Here is a 15,500-nt window from a genome sequence, read left to right as displayed (position 1 = left end):
GTTTTGTAGGGAATCTAACTTTGGACATCTCTTTGTGTGTTTTTAAACGTATAATACTTAATATAAATTTAAGGAAATAGAATAAAAAATAAAGGAACTCTGGCGACATACCGTTCAAAGATGAGCAGATAACAACTAACCTTTTGAATCATTCTAATTTTATGTTGAAAATAGTTGATAAATTATGTTTTTACCTTTCAGTTGGCTCAGGAAAACAAGAAATGACAAATCCTTAGGTGTAAATAAATAGGAGAGGTCAACCCTTCTGATTTAGTAAAGTAGTAGTGTTGTTCCAAAATGCCAGTTATATAACTATCTCCAAGACTATTAGTTGATTTCTAGCACTAGTAATTTTCTTCTCAACTTCTGAACTACTCATAGAATTATGTAATCATTATTTAGTTTGATTGGGAGTACCCATTATGTGCTTAGCATTGTGCAAATACTAAGGTAAATAGGAAGTAGTATAACATATGGTACCTGGCTTCTAGAAACTTGGATTCCAGCTGGGGAAACAAGGCATATATACCTTTTAAAAGTAAAGTAACCCGGGGGCGCCTGGGTGGCTTAGTCGGTTAAGCGTCCGACTTTCGCTTAGGTCATGATCTCGCGGTTCATGGGTTCGGGCCCCGCGTCGGGCTCTGTGCTGACTGCCAGCTCAGAGCCTGGATCCTGTTTCAGTCTGTGACTCCCTCTCCCTCTGACCCTCCCCTGCTCATGCTGTCTTTCTCTCTCTCTCTCCTAGAAATAAATAAAAACATTAAAAAAAAAAAAAGTAAAGTAACCCAAGGGCACCTGGCTGGCTCAGTCAGTAGAGCACAGGATTCTTGAGCTCGGGATTGTGAGTTTGATGTGTGGAGATTACTTAAAAATAAATAAAATAAAAGTTAAATAACCCAAAGGTCCATCAACTGCAGAATAGATAAAAATGAACNCTGTCTCTCTCTTTCTCTCTCCTAGAAATAAATAAAAATATTTTAAAAAAATAAGATTCTCTCTCTCTCTGTCTCTTTCTCTTTCTCTCTCTCTGTTCCTCTGCCCCCTCCCCCAGTCGCACTCTTTGTCTCTCTCTGAAGAAAAAAAGGAAAAGAAAAATTGCTTGGTCCTAAAGCATTTTATTAATATTAAAAGTCTCATTTAGGTCACTGTCTGGTCTTTCAGTTTCCTGATTGCACAAAATGAACAATAAATCCCTTGTCAGTAGTTATTGCCATTGTGAATGGAGTGAGTGTATCAGGACTTGTTGGTCGGGTTTTGTGGTTTTTTATTAACATGGTCTGTTAAAAAAAAAAAAAAAGAACTGTTGTTTTTTATTATATCCATTCATATAACTCCCCAAATTTACTCTTGGTACAAAAGGAAGAAAAATGGGAAACCAAAGTCCTATTTTAACAGTAGGAAATCTAGTGTAAGCTATTTAATTGATAGCCTGCCTCTCCCTAACTACCCCCCCCCCACATGGATATTAAGATAAAAACCACCTGTGGATATTTGGTCCTTTGGCTGTAGCCACTGAACCTATACATTTGATATGAGCCATTCTGTGTCTCTGTGTCCTCCTTTCTTGTGTGTTTATATAACTTATAAGTTTTCAAAAACAGTTTGTACTTTCTCTTGCTTGATCCTGCAAGACAAACACCATCTTCTCTTTAGGAAAGTGAAGTTAGGTGGCTAATTGGCCAGTAAGTCGGTTCACACCGACTCTAAGTACAGTTTAAGAAAAGGACATGTTTGCAAAGCACATATCACATATTTTTCCATATTTCTTGCGGAATGAAGAAAATTGTTGAGGATTGTTAATGCTTAGTGAAAACCCAAGAATTTCATCTGCTAGGAGAGCTTCATAAGGAGTTTAACTTATACCTTCTCTTGAGACAAAAGATTATTATGTTCTGCAGTACTGTTTGGCACAAGTTATTTTTTCAAGTCTTATCCATGGCTTTCTTATTCCAATGTTTAGTACCGTAGCAAAGCTCACTGCATTTTGTTTTGTTTTGTTTTGTTTTAGCAAAGCTCACTCTTAAAGACATTGGGATCCCATAAAAAATATTAAGTTGACATCAATAATGGCAGAATAAGAGAAAGTACCATTTAGCAATTTTCAATGATACAATTTTATGTTAGTTTCATCCTATTGCCTCACATTTTAAGGAGGAAATATGAAAGTCCTATACATTCTTTTCTCTTTTCTTTCTTGTGTCAAACAAGATAGCCTGGTCATAAGAAACAGTAAGTCCAGGGGCGCCTGGGTGGCTTGTTCGGTTAAGCATCCGATTCTTGATTTCCACTCGGGCCATGATCTCACTGTTGGTGGTTCGAGCCCCACATCAGGTCCTTCACTGAGAGCGCGGAGCCTGCTTTGGATTCTCTCTCTCTGCCCCTCCCCTGCTCATGCTCTCTCTCTCAAAATAAATAAACTTTTAAAAAAAGTAAACATATAAGAAACAGTAAGTCCAATAAGAAGTTTCAATAGCCCAATTACAAAATGAAAAATGTTTAAAGAGGCAGTAAATGAGGGGTGCCTGGGTGACTTGGTCAGTTAAGCATCTGACTCCTGATTTCAGATCAGGTCATGATCTCAGAGTTTATGAATTCAAGCCCCACAGCAGGGATTCTTGGGATTCTCTCTCTCCCTCTCTGCACTTCCACCCTCCATGCACTTTCTCACTCTCAAAATAAATAAATTTTTAAAAAAGCAGTAAATATTTAATTTCTTATAACCATATCTTCAGAAAGTCTAGTGTATAAATAAATAGGCATTATATTTTTCTTCTCAGTTCACAATGACAGCCATAGATTAGATCCCATGTCAGACATCTTTCTTATGGAAGGAAGAGGCTACTGTTATACTAAAAAGATACAAATGAATATGTAGGGCTCTTTCTCTTTAATTTTATTTTTTTAGGTTTACTTCTTTTTGAGAGAGAGAGAGAGAGAGAGAGAGGATCCCAAGCAGGCTCCACGCTATCTGTGTGGAGCCTGACTCGGGCCTTGAACTCCCAAACAGTGAGATCACGACCTGAGCCGAAATCAGGAGTCAGGACGCTTAACTGACTAAGCCACCCAGGCAGCCCTTTCCTTAAGTTTAAAGCGAAGACCAAATGAATAGACACGTTTCTTTTAGATTTTTCTGCAGGACTGTGTTGTATTGTTTGCTAGGGCTGCCATCACAAAATACCACAGACCGGGTAGCTTACACAACAGAATTTTCCTCCCTGTAATTCTGGATGCTTTAAGTCCAAGATTTGGTTTCTCCTCATGTCTCTTTACTTGGCTTACAGATGGCCATCTTCTCACTGCATCCTTATATGGTTTTTCTTCTGGGCGTGTCTGTGTCCAAATTTCCATTTCTTATAAAGACCAGTCAGATTGGATTAGGGCCCCCTTAACAGCTTGACTTAATCACCTCTTTCAAGGCACGAGTATCTCCAAATACAGTCACATTCTGAAGTACCGGGATTAGGGTTTCAACATGAGGATTCTGGGGAGACACAGTTAACCCTATAACAATGATTTAGAAAAGTTGAGAGGAAATGGGAAGGTTTTAGAGATAATTTTGTCTTTATTTACTTCTATCCACTTGAAGTGCAGTTCAGCCTCAGGAAGTGTCATTAAAACTGTATAATGATGTGATGTTTCCTTCAGTTCAAGTCAGGCAACATCCATTGAGCACCTGCTGTGTCCAAGCTACTGAGTAAAGTAAGGAAAAAGAGAAGTAATTAAGATGTGTTTATCTTTCATCAAGAAGCATTTGAATCTGAAGTGGGAGAAAAGATATATCTATCTAGGTACTATACTACTAGATACAATATGTAAATGCTGTAAGAAAGGTACAAAAAGCGCTATAAGAACATGGAAGAGAAAAAAAAAATCATGGAAGAGGAGGAACTTCCTTGGAGGTTACTCTTTACTTTCTGTGTTTGCCCTTACCTATTCACAGTTGTCCAGAAGGTGTAAGATGCGAATGGCAAATGGAAAAAAAATAGTGTGGGGGCCTGGCTGGCTCAGTCAGTAGAGCTTCTGACTCTTGATCCCAGAGTTGTGAGTTCAAACCCCATGTTGGGACTGAAGCCTACTTAAGAATAGAGAGAGAGAGAACAAAAGAAAAGAGAAATACTGAATCAAGTGATTCCAGGTTTTCATGTGTTTATTGGTGGATTGTGCTCGCCTTTTTTTGATATTATTGACTTCTTTTTAAAAATTGGTCTAAGATTTTAAAAAATCTTTATTTTTATTTTTTTAAAAGCAAAATGTTTATACTAAGAGATTGAGATAAAAGTCTACATGAGAGAACTTAGTGATAGGGCTATGGGATATGGGGATATATGCATTTGTCAAAACAAACTGAACATCTGTGTAGTTCACTCTATATAAATTATTCCTCAAGTTTTTATAAAAAGTTTAAAGAAGTGGGGCACCTGAGTGGCTCAGTTGGTTAAGTGTCCAACTTCAACTCAGGTCATGATCTCACGGTTCGTGGGTTCACACGCTGCGTTGGGCTCTGTGCGGACAGCTAGCTCAGAGCCTGGAGCCTGCTTCAGATTCTGTGTCTCCCTCTCTCTCTGCCCCTGCCCCGCTCATGCTTTGTCTCTGTCTGTCGCAAAAATAAATAAAACATTTAAAAAAACATTTTTTAAGTTTAAAGTAGAAAATAAAATTCACCCATAATCTCATCCCCCAAAATAATTGCTATTAAAATATTTTTATCTACCCTTATAGACTTTTCTATGCACCTCTTAATAATCTTTCTTAATCTTAGAAAGCAGTCTTTTAGGTGCTATCTCTTATAATAAAGAAGTGTTTGAAGTTCAGTAATTCCTTCAGTTTTACTTCACTTTCTCTTTCTTATGTTAAATTTAAGTGAAATTTATTTATTTCATTTGACTTTTAAAATAGCACAAATAGCATGATTTATTCAATTTTTTTAAAAAGTGATCATTGTAATGTTACTTGAATTCCACATAAAAGGGAAATTGAAATTAAACTGAATCTTGGTTTTGTTCATCACAAAATATGATTTACTAAAAAGGCCACTGAAATTAACAAAAAAGAGTTTATGAAAAACATAAAGCTGTGTATGTGTGGACCTTGTTTGGCTCTTGATTGAAACAAACCAACTATTGATGGAATTTGAAGGCTTACTGAATGCTTGGTAAAATTAAGGAATTCTTGGTCAGTTTTAGGTATGATATGAGTATTACAGAATTTTTTTTTTTAAGTTTTTTTTTTTTAAATGTTTTACTTATTTCTAGGAGAGAGAGAGAGAGACAGCGTGAGCAGGGGAGGGTCAGAGAGAGAGGGAGTCACAGACTGAAACAGGCTCCAGGCTCTGAGCTGGCAGTCAGCACAGAGCCCGACGCGGGGCTCGAACCCACGAACCGCGAGATCATGACCTAAGCGAAAGTCGGACGCTTAACCGACTAAGCCACCCAGGCGCCCCTACAGTTTTTTTTAATCTTCATTTCTTGGGGTGAGTGTGGTGATTTTTATAGAAGATAAGATGTCATTGGGATTTGTACTGAACTAATCTGGAGAGCAGGGACATGTATAGATGCAGGTATATATCGATAGCCGTTGAAGCTGGGCCATGGATACATAGAGGTTCATAATCTGTCTATTTTGTGTGTGTTTGAGAACGTGAACCCAAAAATGTTAAAAAGAAAAAAAGCAAGACATTTTCTTAACCACATGATTCCAGTTTACACAGTATCCTGTTGACTCCCTGTTACGAAAGATGATGAAATTACAAACCGTGGCTCACAGTTTGTTCTATCTCTTTCCCAGTATTTTGTGGAAATTGGTAACATGTACATTCTGTCATTTCATAATTCGCACGAAGCTGCTCTGTGAAGGCTAACCCCACAATTGAAGTTGGGGAAGAAGCATATGGGAAAATTGGTGGTTAAGAGAGAAGAAATGTGTACTGTATGTTTAACAAAAATCTGGTTTTACGTAAACCCAGAAGATAACAGGATGATGAAATTTATGAGTCACTAATTTTTTAAGATTTTTTTCAATTTTTTCTGAAATATGTATATATATACTACTTTTTTTTTTTTTAATGCTTTAATTATTTCTGAGAGAGACAGTGTGAGCAGGGGAGGGTCAGAGAGAAGGGGAGACACAGAATCTGAAGCAAGCTCCAGGCTCAGAGCTAGCTTTCAGCACAGAGCTAGCTTTCAGCACAGAGCCCACCACGGAGCTCGAACCCACGAACTGTGAGATCATGACCTGAGCTGAAGTCGGACACGTAACTGACTGAGCCACCCTGGCGCCCCTGTATATACTACTTTTTAATCAGGGAGAAAAGCTGTTTGAAAACACAAGATGTGTCTACATTTACCTAGTTTTGTTCTCCTGAGCTTTGAACATACTACACTTGGCCTTTAAGTGTTTTTTTAATCTATTTTAAATTATTTGAGAGTTGTGTGGGGCATCTGGGTGGCTCAGTTGGTTAAGCGTCTAACTTTGGCTCAGGTCATGATCTCACGGTTTGTGGGTTTGAGCCCTTAATCTGGCTCTGTGCTGACAGCTAGCCCAGAGCCTGGAGCCTGTTTCAGATTCTGTGTCTGCTTCGCTCTCTGCCCCTCCCTCGCTCATGCACTCTCTGTCTCAAAAATAAATAAAACATTAAAAAAAAATTTTTTTAATTAAAAAAAGAGAGTTGTGGGGAAATAGATTTAGGGCCACATACATGTTTTCAGATTTTTACTCCCCTTTCTCAGCTACCTGTTTTCTTCTTTTCTCTTTGTATAGTGTGTAGCAGTGAAAATTCCTTTTTCTCATAAGTAACAGATTGTGGGAAAATAAAGTCATATAGATTACTGGTTTTGGTGCTGCAATCGCTTTTAAATTTTTTAGAGTAAGAAATTAGGGATATTTTTCTTGGCCAGAATGAGATTTAAAGCTTATGAAGGGATATTCAAAGATTACTAGTTGTTTTCCTTTATTTTGAATTTCTTTCTCACTCACAAGGCATTATCATGTTTTCTTTTTACTTCTCTGAACTTTTGATGATGGCTTTATTTTAAGGGAAAAAAAACTTGGAGTTGAGAAAATTAATAAACTGATCCTTATGACTGGTTTTGCATCATTCATTCAACTTCCTGAATAAGCCTGAAAGGACATCATCTTCATGAAGCTGATTGAGAAATTTTGTTCATTTGTCTAGGTTACTAGTCCAGCCTCTCAGTAATGCTGAAGTCACGTGTTAAACCAGAATAACATCCAGATCACAGTTCCTCATTCTTCCTTATGATTAAGCAGAGTGAGGTTTTAATGCTTAATCTCTTTTATGAAATGTCTCTGTTGACAGGGGCTCCTGGGTGGTTCAGTTGGTTAAGCGTTCCGTTCTTGATCTTGGCTAAGGTTGTGTCTTCAGGGTTGAGGAATTGAGCCCCTACATTGGGCCTCCTTGCTGCCAGCTTGGAGCCTGCTTTGGATTCTCTCTCTCCCCCTCTTTCTTTGTCTCTCCCCCATGATGCGAGTTCTCGCTCTCTCAAAATAAATATTAAAAAGAAAGAAAAACAAAACAAAAAAACCAACAGTGATACACATTCCAAAAAAATAAAAAAGAAAAAGAAAGAAAAACAGTCCATTCACTTTTTTTTTTTTTTTTAATTTATTTTTTACATCCAACTTAGCATAGTGTGCAGTAATGATTTCCGGAGTAGATTCCTTAATGCCCCTCACCCATTTAGCCCATCCCCCTCCGCAACCCCTCCATCAACCCTCTGTTTGTTCTCCATATTTAAGAGTCTTTTATGTTTTTGTTCCCCTTCCTGTTCTTATATTATTTTTGCTTCCCTTCCATTATGTATATCTGTTTTGTATCTTAAAGTCCTCATGTGAGTGAAATCATATATTCTTTCTCTGACTAATTTTGCTTAACAAAATACCCTCTAGTTCCATCCACGTAGTTGCAAATGGCAAGATTTCATTCTTTATGATTGCCGGGTAACACTCCATTGTCTGTATATATATATATACACACATCACATCATCTTTATCCATTCATCCATCGATGGACGTTTGGGCTCTTTCCATACTTTAGCTATTGTTGATAGTGCTGCTATAAACACTGGGGTACATGTGCCCCTTCAAAACAACATTGGATAAATACCTAGTAATCGCTGGGTCATAGTATATTAACTATTTTTAAAGTAATTTTTAGAGGAAAAAAATAAAATTAGTTTTGCTTGTATAATTTTCAATTTTGATAATTTTTTTTTTCTGGTAATTTTTGACATCCCCTAGAGATTATTATACAGACACTGAAACAAGTGTTTCGAGAAAACAGAGTAAGATTCCTTCTCTTCTGGAAGGTTGAAGCAGTTTTAATGTTAAATCTTCAGATTTTCCTGAGGCATTTCCTAATAAACATATTTGCTCAGTGTAGGTAACTTGGGAAAATTACAAAACCATTTTTTAATGTTTATTTATTTCTTTTTGAGAGTGATAGAGAGTGTAAGCAGAGGAGGGGCAAAGGCAGAGAGAACCTGAAGCAGGCTCCAGGCTCTGAGCCGTCAGTGCAGAGCCAGATGCGGGGCTTGAACTCCTGAACCATGAGGTCATGACCTGAGCTGAAGTTAGATGCTTAACTGACTGAGCCACCCAGGCGCCCCACAAAACCATTTTTTAAAGCAGGCTCATTCTTTTAAAGTAAGGTATTTTATGTAATTGTGAAAATCTTGAATACACAATTATGTGTGTGGCTGTTTTTCATTAAACTTTATCATGGGAATTTTCTAACGTTTTTGAAAACTCCTTTTAAGCATAATTTTTAGTGATGTTTTAAGTTTCTTTGTTTTCTATCTTCTTTTTACCCCAAGCAGGCCACTTTAAAATCTTTAACCTTAATGTTGCTTTAAGGTGTGTCTTTAAGGAAGTTTGACTAAAGAATACTAGACCAGGTGGAAAAGCATAAAATGTTGACTGTCTGAATTTATGGAAATCTCCATGTCCTACCTTTTATAAGAACAAAATAACATTATCAAAAATGTAAATATGTACAATCTTTGACCCAAAAATTTCCTCTAGGCATTTATTCAACAGAAACACAAACAATGAATATCTCTTCATAGCATTTTTTTTTTGTAATGACAAAAAAACTGTAAACAAATGTACACCAGTAAGGGCTTGGACAGATAAATTATAGTACATCTAAAGTGCAGTACTATGTAGCCATTACAGTGAATGAGGTAAACCCATATTTATTCATGTGGAAAGATAACCAAAATAATGGGTAAGTGAAAAAGTTGGGGGCACCTGGGTGGCTCAGTCAGTTAAGCATCCAACTTAGGCTCAGGTCATGATCACACGGTTCGTGGGTTTGAGCCCCGCGTCGGGCTCTGTGCTAACAGCGCAGAGCCTGGAGCCCGCTTTGGATTCTGTGTCTCCCTCTGTCTTTCTGCCCCTCCCCCACTCATGCTCTGTCTCTCAAAAATAAATAAGCATTTTTAAAAATTTTTTAAAAGATGNTTTTTTTTAAAGAAAAAGTTGCCACTCTGTGTGATCTCATCTCTGTAAATAATAATAAGATAGAATAGGTATATAAAATCTAGAAAATCTGCACTAGACCATTAACCCCTCCAGATAAACTTCCATGGTATAAATTACACATTTCTATAATGTGGTCTTTTTTCCTTTTTTTTGTACAATCATTTATTATGTTTCTAATTAAGATAAAACAAAGTCCATTATTCAAAGATCTCATTCTGCCAGTCCTTCAAGATTCTCTGTTGGTCATGAGGCAATGTGTGTTTCCATTTGTTTTAGTAGATCCTAGATTTTTTCTCTTTTCCTTTATTTATGTGGCCTTTGGTAACTAAATTTAATGATTGAATGGTAAACTTCAGTATGCATGTACTAGACCATTCTGCACACTAAAGCATTGGTCCTTTAACACCAAATCTTTATTATAGACGATTTGAGAATTCACCAGTGCACCTAGATATATTTATTTAGGGGAATATGGACCTTAGAATTATAATTATTTTTTTAAAACTCTACATGTGTATTTCTGAGCTTTTTTTTTCCTATTATATATGATGCGATTTTAAAAAAGTTTTAAAAAAACTCATTTGAGGAGTTTTACATTAGATCCTCGAGACGGGAATGATAATTCAGAAACATAGTGCCTACATCCTGCTCTTCATTGTGTCTTTATTTACAGAGCTTCTCGTTGACAGTTCTGTTGACAATCTGACATAACTGTTCCTGAAACAGAAGTTATATGGTCAGGAAGAAATGAGAAAACAGAAATTAGTCTCTAATTGCTTTAATACTGGCTGCTGTGCTTGCACACCTGTTGAGATTTATAAAATCACCAAGATTATATAAAAGTTACACATGAATAAATGACGTGTTCTAAAGAAAGTTACAGTTTAACCTTCCATCCTTAACAAAGCCCACTCCCTCCTGAAAGAGGAGTTAAGAACAGGACTCTTGGAGTACCCAGGAGGCTTGTGATGGATCGAGCTAATCCCAGCTCTAAATCTAAGATCAGGCCCTCAGGAAATGCGCCTAGGTCTGAGGATGTTTATGGTTCGAGCTGAGCTTTTCCCAGGTTAGCTTGTTTTTTTGTGTTCTGTTTTGTTTTGGCTTTGGGTTTGGGGTTTTTTTTTGGGGGGGAGGGGGGTAACATTTACTTTCAATCCTATATTTATGCTTTCAAGCAACATGTACTGAGAAATACTATGTATCAGTCAGATACTCTCTCCTTAAGGAATTTATAGTCTCCTGAGGACAGTTGATTACAGTGTGATAAAATAAATCATTAGGGAGAAGCTTATACAGGCACACCCAGGTGGGGCACCTAACCTAGAGGGTGGAGTAGAAGGAAAGACGTCAGAGAGGGTACATGGATGATGTGATGCCTGTAAGCAATCCTTAAGAACAAGGCAGACTTGGGGGAAGAAGGATATTGGATCTTATGGACAGAGAGAACAGTGTGTACAAAGGCCAGTAGGCAAAAATGATACATGAAGAGTACTTGAAATGGTTCTGGGGGCGTTTGGCTGGCTCAGTGGGAAGAGCATCCAACTCAGTCTCAGGGTTGTGAGTTTGAGCCCCATGTTGGGTGCAGAGTTTACTAAAAAAGATAAACCAACTTAAAAGAGTTCTGGAAAGTGTTCTAGGAGAAAGAGGTCAGGGAGAGACCAGTGAGCATTTTCTTAGCTTGAGTGCTATACTAAAGAATTTGGACTTAAGGAGCATTTACAAGATCGTTAAGTAGAGAAGAAGAGTGTTATATCATAAGATTTGAGCATAAAGATCATCCCAGCTATAATGGGGAACCTGGAATTGGAAGACCTCTACCTCTGACAGTGTAGTGGTCAGATATTAAGTCTTGAATAAACCTAATTTCTTTTTTTTAATTTTTTTAAATGTTTTATTTATTTCTGAGAGTGACAGTGTGAGCAGGGGAGAGTCAGAGAGAGAGAGAGACAGAATCTGAAGCAGGCTCCAGGCTCTAGGCTGGCTGTCAGCACAGAGCCCGACGTGGGGCTTGAACCCACGAACCGTGAGATCATGACTTGAGCCAAAGTCAGACGCTTAATCAACTGAGCCACCCAGGCGCCCCAAATAAACCTAATTTCTAAAGTAATCATTGGGCTTTGGAGAGTAACAGAAATCCTCGGGGTCCCCAAACAAGCATCAGACTTAAAATCTCAGAGGTGAGCAATAAACAAACGAGAAAAACAAACTGCCCTAGGACAAATTACCAAATCAGCCCTGAGATCCAGGACTTGGGTAGAGAGGAATAAACTGCAATATTGAGACATAGGGAAGCTAGGTTTAAATATGGTGCCAGTTGGGGGTGCCTAGCTGGCTCAGTCAGTGAAGCATGCGAGTTTTGATCTCAGGGTTGTAAGTTCGAAACCACGTTGGGTATAAAGATCACTTCTAAAAGACATCTTTTGGGGCACCTGGGTGGCTCAGCGACTCTTGGTTTCGGCTCAGATCATGATCTCACCGTTTGTGAGTTTGAGCCCTGCATCAGGCTCTGCACTAGCAATGTGTTTCCTGCTTAAGATTCTCTCTCTTTGCCTCTCCCCTGCTTGTGCTCAAAGTAAATAAATAAGCTTTAAAAAATAAATAAAGGCTTTTTAAAAAATAAAATAAATGTGGCCCCTGTCATGTGGCAGTCCTCCAATCCCATCCCATCCCCCATGCCTGATTCTCATCAGAAGCAAATACAGATCTTCCTGTCGGAAAGAAGATCTCTTTAATTTAGGCCTCCAGGATCTCAGATTCACGAAAAAATTGAATATAGGCCACTTCTTAATCAACTACCAAACATGCAAAGAAACAAATACCCATGAGAAAGAAACAAATAATAGGTCATTTGTAGACCTCAGATATTAACAATGACCAGACAGTATAAAGTATCTATGCCATTTTTAAGAAATAAAACAATCACAAAACAAATAACAAAAAGGAATAATCACAAATGACCAAACAAATGTGAAAAATAACTACATAGAGCTTTTGGAAATGAAAAAAAGTTGAAATCAAAGTCTCATGGTTAGTTTAACACATTAGATATAGATGGAGATAGTAAATTGGAAGCTAGATATAAAATAAATCTTCAGAAAGCAATTTAGAGAAAAAGGAAGTGGAAAATATGAAAGCTGGGTTCAAGACATGGGGGTTAGGATAAAAAAGATCAACATCCCAGAAAGAAAAAATAAAATGGAGGAGAGCCAAAATTCTTAGAGGTAAAAGGTGAGAATTTTTGAAAGCTAAGAAATGGACCTAGAGAAACAGGAAGCACATGCCAAGCAGGATAAGTAAATTCACATGAAGTTGCGTAGTAGTCAAAGTGTAAAACACCAAGGGAGATCTTAAAGGACTTAAGAACAAAAGACAAATCACCTGCAAGAAACCACCATCAATGAGAATGATAGGTTTCTCACTGCAACCTGGAAGCTAGGAGAGGGCTTAGTGTCTTCAGTGTGATAAACCTGTCAACCTTGGATTTTATGTCCAGAGAAACGATCTTTAAAAAAAAACAATGGTGAAATAAAGACCTTTCAGATAAAATGGAGTTGGCCTTCAACAAACTTTCGCTTAAGGAAATTCTACTTTAGGAAGAAGGAAAATGGTACCAGAAAGGAGGTCTGAGGTGCAAGAAGGAATGGTGAGCAAAGACATTGGTAAGCATCTGAGTAAATCAGACCTGTATAAAATAATGATAATGCCAATGATATTGTCTAATGTGAGGTTAAAAAAAAAAAAAGATAAAATATTGGTCAACTAGAAGAGTTGACAAGTATTGATTTGTTTTAAAACTATGGGGCGCCTGGGTGGCTCAGTCGGTTAGGCGTCATGATCTCAGGTTCATGAGTTTAAAGACTGACAGTGCAGAGCTTGCTTGGGATTCTGTCTCCCTCTCTCTCTGCACCCCCCCCCCATTTGCACGCTCTCTCTCTCAAATAAATATAAATATAGAATTAAAAATTGACATCCCAATCATTAACAGCTGAACCCTGGGAATTCACAAAGAGCTTTAAGTCAGAAAATCTTACTTCGGGCATTTAGATTAAGGGAATTAAAGAGAGATTCTGTTCTTTTATGCTTCGAGGACATGTAATGTGACATGAAATGAATCATAACAAAATGAACCATCCTTAAGGTGCCGGCTGCTAGTCCATAGCCCTTTCAGAACATTCTTTCTCTTCTTTTTTTCCTTTTCTAGGGTTACACATCTTTCTGGAATGACTGCATATCATCTGGCCTGCGAGGGGGCATCCTGATAGAGCTGGCCATGCGGGGTCGAATCTATCTGGAACCCCCCACCATGCGGAAGAAGCGACTACTGGACAGAAAGGTGCAGCAGCCTTGTGAAGATTCTCCTAACTTATGAAAGGGAGAGGCCGATGGTCCACTTTGGAGAAATGGGAAGATCTGAGTAGTGAGACAAGATAAATATCACTGACTCCGCTGTCCCGTTGTCTAACAGGCTTACTTACCCTCTAGCAGAGGGAGTGATTCAAGTACCCATTATCTAAAGAGTTAGAAGAAGCTTATAGTTTTGTCTTTTTTATGCAGAAAAATCACATTTAGGATGCCGTTGATTGTTACTCGTGTATATCTATAACTCTAACATGATGAAATAGAATATTCTATAGGAGGAGGGCAAACACCTGGGTCAGGTGCAGTCTTTGTTTCATTCTAGTCATGCTCAGATCACCATTAGATTTTTCTCCTTCCATTTACACCAGGTCCTCCCCACCGTGAGCTTGACTCCTATCTCCATTTTCTTACAACTTATTCTTTCCACTCATAACTTCGCTGTCATACTCAGAACTCTACCAAAAGTACATTCTTCGGTATCACCAGCTGGCTCTATGTCCATCACGGGGCTTGAACTCACAACCCTGAGATTGTGAGTCACACGCTCTACTGACTGAGCCAGCCAGGCGCCCTATCACCAGCTTCTCTTTTGTCTTCAAGTTATTTCTCTTTTAACCTAGACGTGGCATTTGATATTTTTTGACCACCTCCCCCTGCTTGAAATTTTCTCCACTCTTAGCCTTTGTTATATTACATTTTCTTGATTCCTACCTGTACCCTATTTCCTATATTTCTCCATTCCTTCACACTCGAGTCTCAGTTTGTATCCTTTTGCATAGCTTTATTTCCTTCCAGAGATACCATTTATCTTCTAGCTTTATCTCTCACCTCCATGATATTACCCTATCAAATCTTAGGCCTGTCTTCTTTTTCTACCCCTAGGAACATATTTAACTATTGACTAGACATTTCAACTTAGCTATCCCTTATCAGTTAAAACCAAACTTAGCAACTTTTGCCCTAAAGTGGCTTCCTTTTCTGACTTTCTTACCTTTATTAATTGTTTCACAGGTTAGTTTTCCAGACCCCAAAGTTATTACTGCATATTTTCTTCATAATCTTCTATATCCAGTTTGTCACTAGGGCCTACTTCGAATGTTATTTCTGTCTCCCTACAATCACTCCATACTGGATGTTAAACTTCTTGACGACAGCGACAGCGTATTACGTTGTTTTGCATTTCCTACAACATTTAACCCATAGTGTATATACAGTGTATTGAAAGATTTTAATTTGAATTAAGGGAATAAACCAAGGTCCCTTGTTTCTTCTTTTAAAGGTATTGCTGAAGTCAGATAGCCCAACAGGGGATGTGTTACTGGACGAAACTCTCAAACACATCAAAGCAACTGAACCCACAGAAACCGTCCAGACATGGATAGAGCTACTCACAGGTAAGGTGGCTCCAAGCGGCTCAAAAATCCCACACTTTTATCATCTTTATCCTACTAGTTCAAGAGATGGAGCACAGGAATTCAAGATGCTGGGCAAGAAATATTTGGTTCACTGTTTAACTGTATTAAAGAGGGACGGAAGAGACATGGTTAATCAACACACAAAGCTTTCCAAAGCTTCATCTTACATCCACCACCCGACCGCATAAGCTCTTTAATACTGTTCTTCACCAGAAAAAATGTTAG

General features: G+C 38.0%; 1 protein-coding gene across 5 annotated transcripts in view; it reads left to right on the top strand.

The window, feature by feature from the left end:
• GOLPH3L (golgi phosphoprotein 3 like) overlaps nucleotides 1-15,500 on the top strand; it is a 41,358-nt gene that overhangs the window by 4,700 nt on the left and 21,158 nt on the right. For all 5 annotated transcript variants that reach the window (XM_077772589.1, XM_077772591.1, XM_077772590.1 and 2 more), the window contains 2 exons: nucleotides 13,703-13,834; nucleotides 15,140-15,254. In XM_077772589.1, coding sequence (XP_077628715.1) covers nucleotides 13,703-13,834; nucleotides 15,140-15,254 — 247 coding nt within the window. The remainder of the gene's footprint in view (nucleotides 1-13,702; nucleotides 13,835-15,139; nucleotides 15,255-15,500) is intronic.

Source organism: Crocuta crocuta, unplaced genomic scaffold, assembly GCF_008692635.1.
Source record: "Crocuta crocuta isolate KB4526 unplaced genomic scaffold, BGI_CrCroc_1.0 scaffold415, whole genome shotgun sequence".
Taxonomy (NCBI): domain Eukaryota; kingdom Metazoa; phylum Chordata; class Mammalia; order Carnivora; family Hyaenidae; genus Crocuta; species Crocuta crocuta.
This window is presented reverse-complemented; position numbering and strand designations above follow the sequence as displayed.